Raw genomic sequence first — 2016 nt, 5'->3', positions numbered from 1 at the left:
TTTTAATTATCTTTAATCTATGTTTTTACATTTTGCTATGGTTACCAAAACATAACATTCCTCGTACTTACTACGGTTACCTCAAACCAATTGAGATTCTAGCCAACGAAACTTCTAATTACATATGTAAATTGTTTTAAAGTAGCTTTGTAAGGTGTTTAATCCATTAGCAAGGACTAGTATCACAGGAATCAAAGTAGCTTTAAATGAGATGTAATATTTATTTTATAACAAAGCTAATGTCAACCAGTACATTCCTTACTTGGTATGGTTGCAGACGAAAGGAATGTTTAACTGTTGTGAAAATGTGAATGATGCCATACGAATTCCAGTACTATTATCAGCTGCTTGTTAATCATGTGTCATGTTATTCCACTAAATGTACTTAGTACAATCCATGCTGTGATAGAGATGCATTCTGTTGTACCAGTGATTCCAGCTCTTCAATGAAGTGGGGCACTCAACAGTTTTATTTAGTGAAGTGTTACTGAAAAAAGAAAATATGATGAATTAAAATTATAAAAAGTTACTATTGTAACTAGTTACCAATTTGATTTATTCTCTTTACCTCCATGAGCCCATATTATGTGGAGAGAAAGCCACCATCTACTGGGAGTGTGACTGCATTGACCATTCCAGCATTGTCACTGAGGAGGAACAGAATTGTGTCCACAACCTCTTTCACCTCTGTAAAAGAAGTACATCCGCAGAGTGAAGAATCTCCCTCATCTTTCAAGGGCCTCCTTTCCAAATTTTTATCGAGGCCACAAACTACAACATTTCTTTTTCAACATTGTTTGTTGCACCCCCCAAAAGTAGAGTGAAAATTAAAGATGATTCTGGTTGCAGGTACTCAATTCTGACATACCTGCGAATTTGTTCAAGGGGATCTTGGCGAGCATTGGCCCTCCCCGGGCGGGGTCGAGCCACAGCTTGCCCATGTCGGTGAGCACCACAGTGGGGTTGACGCAGTTGACGCGGATGCCGTGCTTTCCCAGTTCGAGCGCCATCACGCGTGAGGCGTTGTCCACCCCGGCCTTGGACGCGCCGTACGCCGTGTGCCCCTGCAGCGCGGCCTGGGGGACGAGAGGGGGAGGTCAGGATCAGGACCTTCTTGGCGGCGCGCGCGCGCGCGCTGGGGAAGTCGAGTCTCACAGTCAAGTAGTCACCATGGAGGCCTGCGACGACACGTTGACGATGCTGCCGCCTTTGCCGCGCTGCACCATGCCCCTGGCGATGATCTGGCTCACGTGCAGGACGGCCGTCAGGTTGACGTTGAGGGACCTGGATAGGCGAAGCAGAGCACGTTGACGAGAGTACCTGACGTGTCAAAGCTCCTGCTGTACACGGGCGGGCACTCACTTCTCCAGGCCATCCTTGGTCATGTCGAGGAAGTTCTCGATGATGGCCACGGCCGCGTTGTTGACGAGGCCGTCGACGGCGCCGATGTTTCCGAGGGCGGCCTCGGTGGCGTCCCAGTCTCCCAGGTCGACGGTGAGGGTCTGGAGCTTGGGCGAGCTCAGCTCGGCGCTCAGCGAGTCCAGGTAAGAGCGCGTCCGGGAGACGGCCACCACCTCGGCGCCGGAGGCCACCAGGGCGGTGGCCAGGGCGCGGCCGATGCCTGCAGAGGGAAGACCGCGGACATGAGTAACGACGGTGGTGTGTGACTGTCGGGAGTGAAACTGATTCCTCGGCTGCAGCTCCGAGCGTTTAGAACGAAGGCCGCGTTCCCTGAGTTCATGACTGACACTCATAACATGTTGAATCTTAGATTTCTTAAACCTGCTGCAGCTTGGACTGGACCAGCATTTTAACTCCACGCAGGCGCCTCGGCTTACCCTGGCCGGCACCGGTGACGACGATGCGCTTGCCCGAGAAGTCAAATGACATGGCCATGGTGATGTGTGGGCGTGTTGTGAGTCCTCCCCGCGAAGCTGTTTGACGCCGAGTGCGGGCGCTGCTATGTGTTGGGCGACTGGGTGACTCGCGCCCCGCCCCGCCCCGCCCCACCCCGCC

At 51.8% G+C, this 2016-nt stretch overlaps 1 protein-coding gene across 1 annotated transcript; it reads right to left on the bottom strand.

Moving 5' to 3' along the window:
• Positions 1-201: 201 nt before the first annotated feature.
• Positions 202-2003, bottom strand: LOC113208747 (L-xylulose reductase). The gene is made up of 6 exons (XM_026425901.2): positions 1839-2003; positions 1363-1621; positions 1170-1284; positions 869-1076; positions 569-687; positions 202-487 (listed from the first exon to the last, which is right to left on the bottom strand). The coding sequence occupies exons 1-5, from the start codon at positions 1894-1896 to the stop codon at positions 584-586; spliced, it is 744 nt and encodes a 247-aa protein (XP_026281686.1). The 5' UTR covers positions 1897-2003; the 3' UTR covers positions 202-487; positions 569-583.
• Between the last annotated feature and the right edge of the window lie 13 nt (positions 2004-2016).

This window comes from Frankliniella occidentalis, unplaced genomic scaffold (genome assembly GCF_000697945.3).
Source record: "Frankliniella occidentalis isolate FOCC.00 unplaced genomic scaffold, Focc_3.1 Scaffold3830, whole genome shotgun sequence".
In the NCBI taxonomy this organism is placed as follows: domain Eukaryota; kingdom Metazoa; phylum Arthropoda; class Insecta; order Thysanoptera; family Thripidae; genus Frankliniella; species Frankliniella occidentalis.
This window is presented reverse-complemented; position numbering and strand designations above follow the sequence as displayed.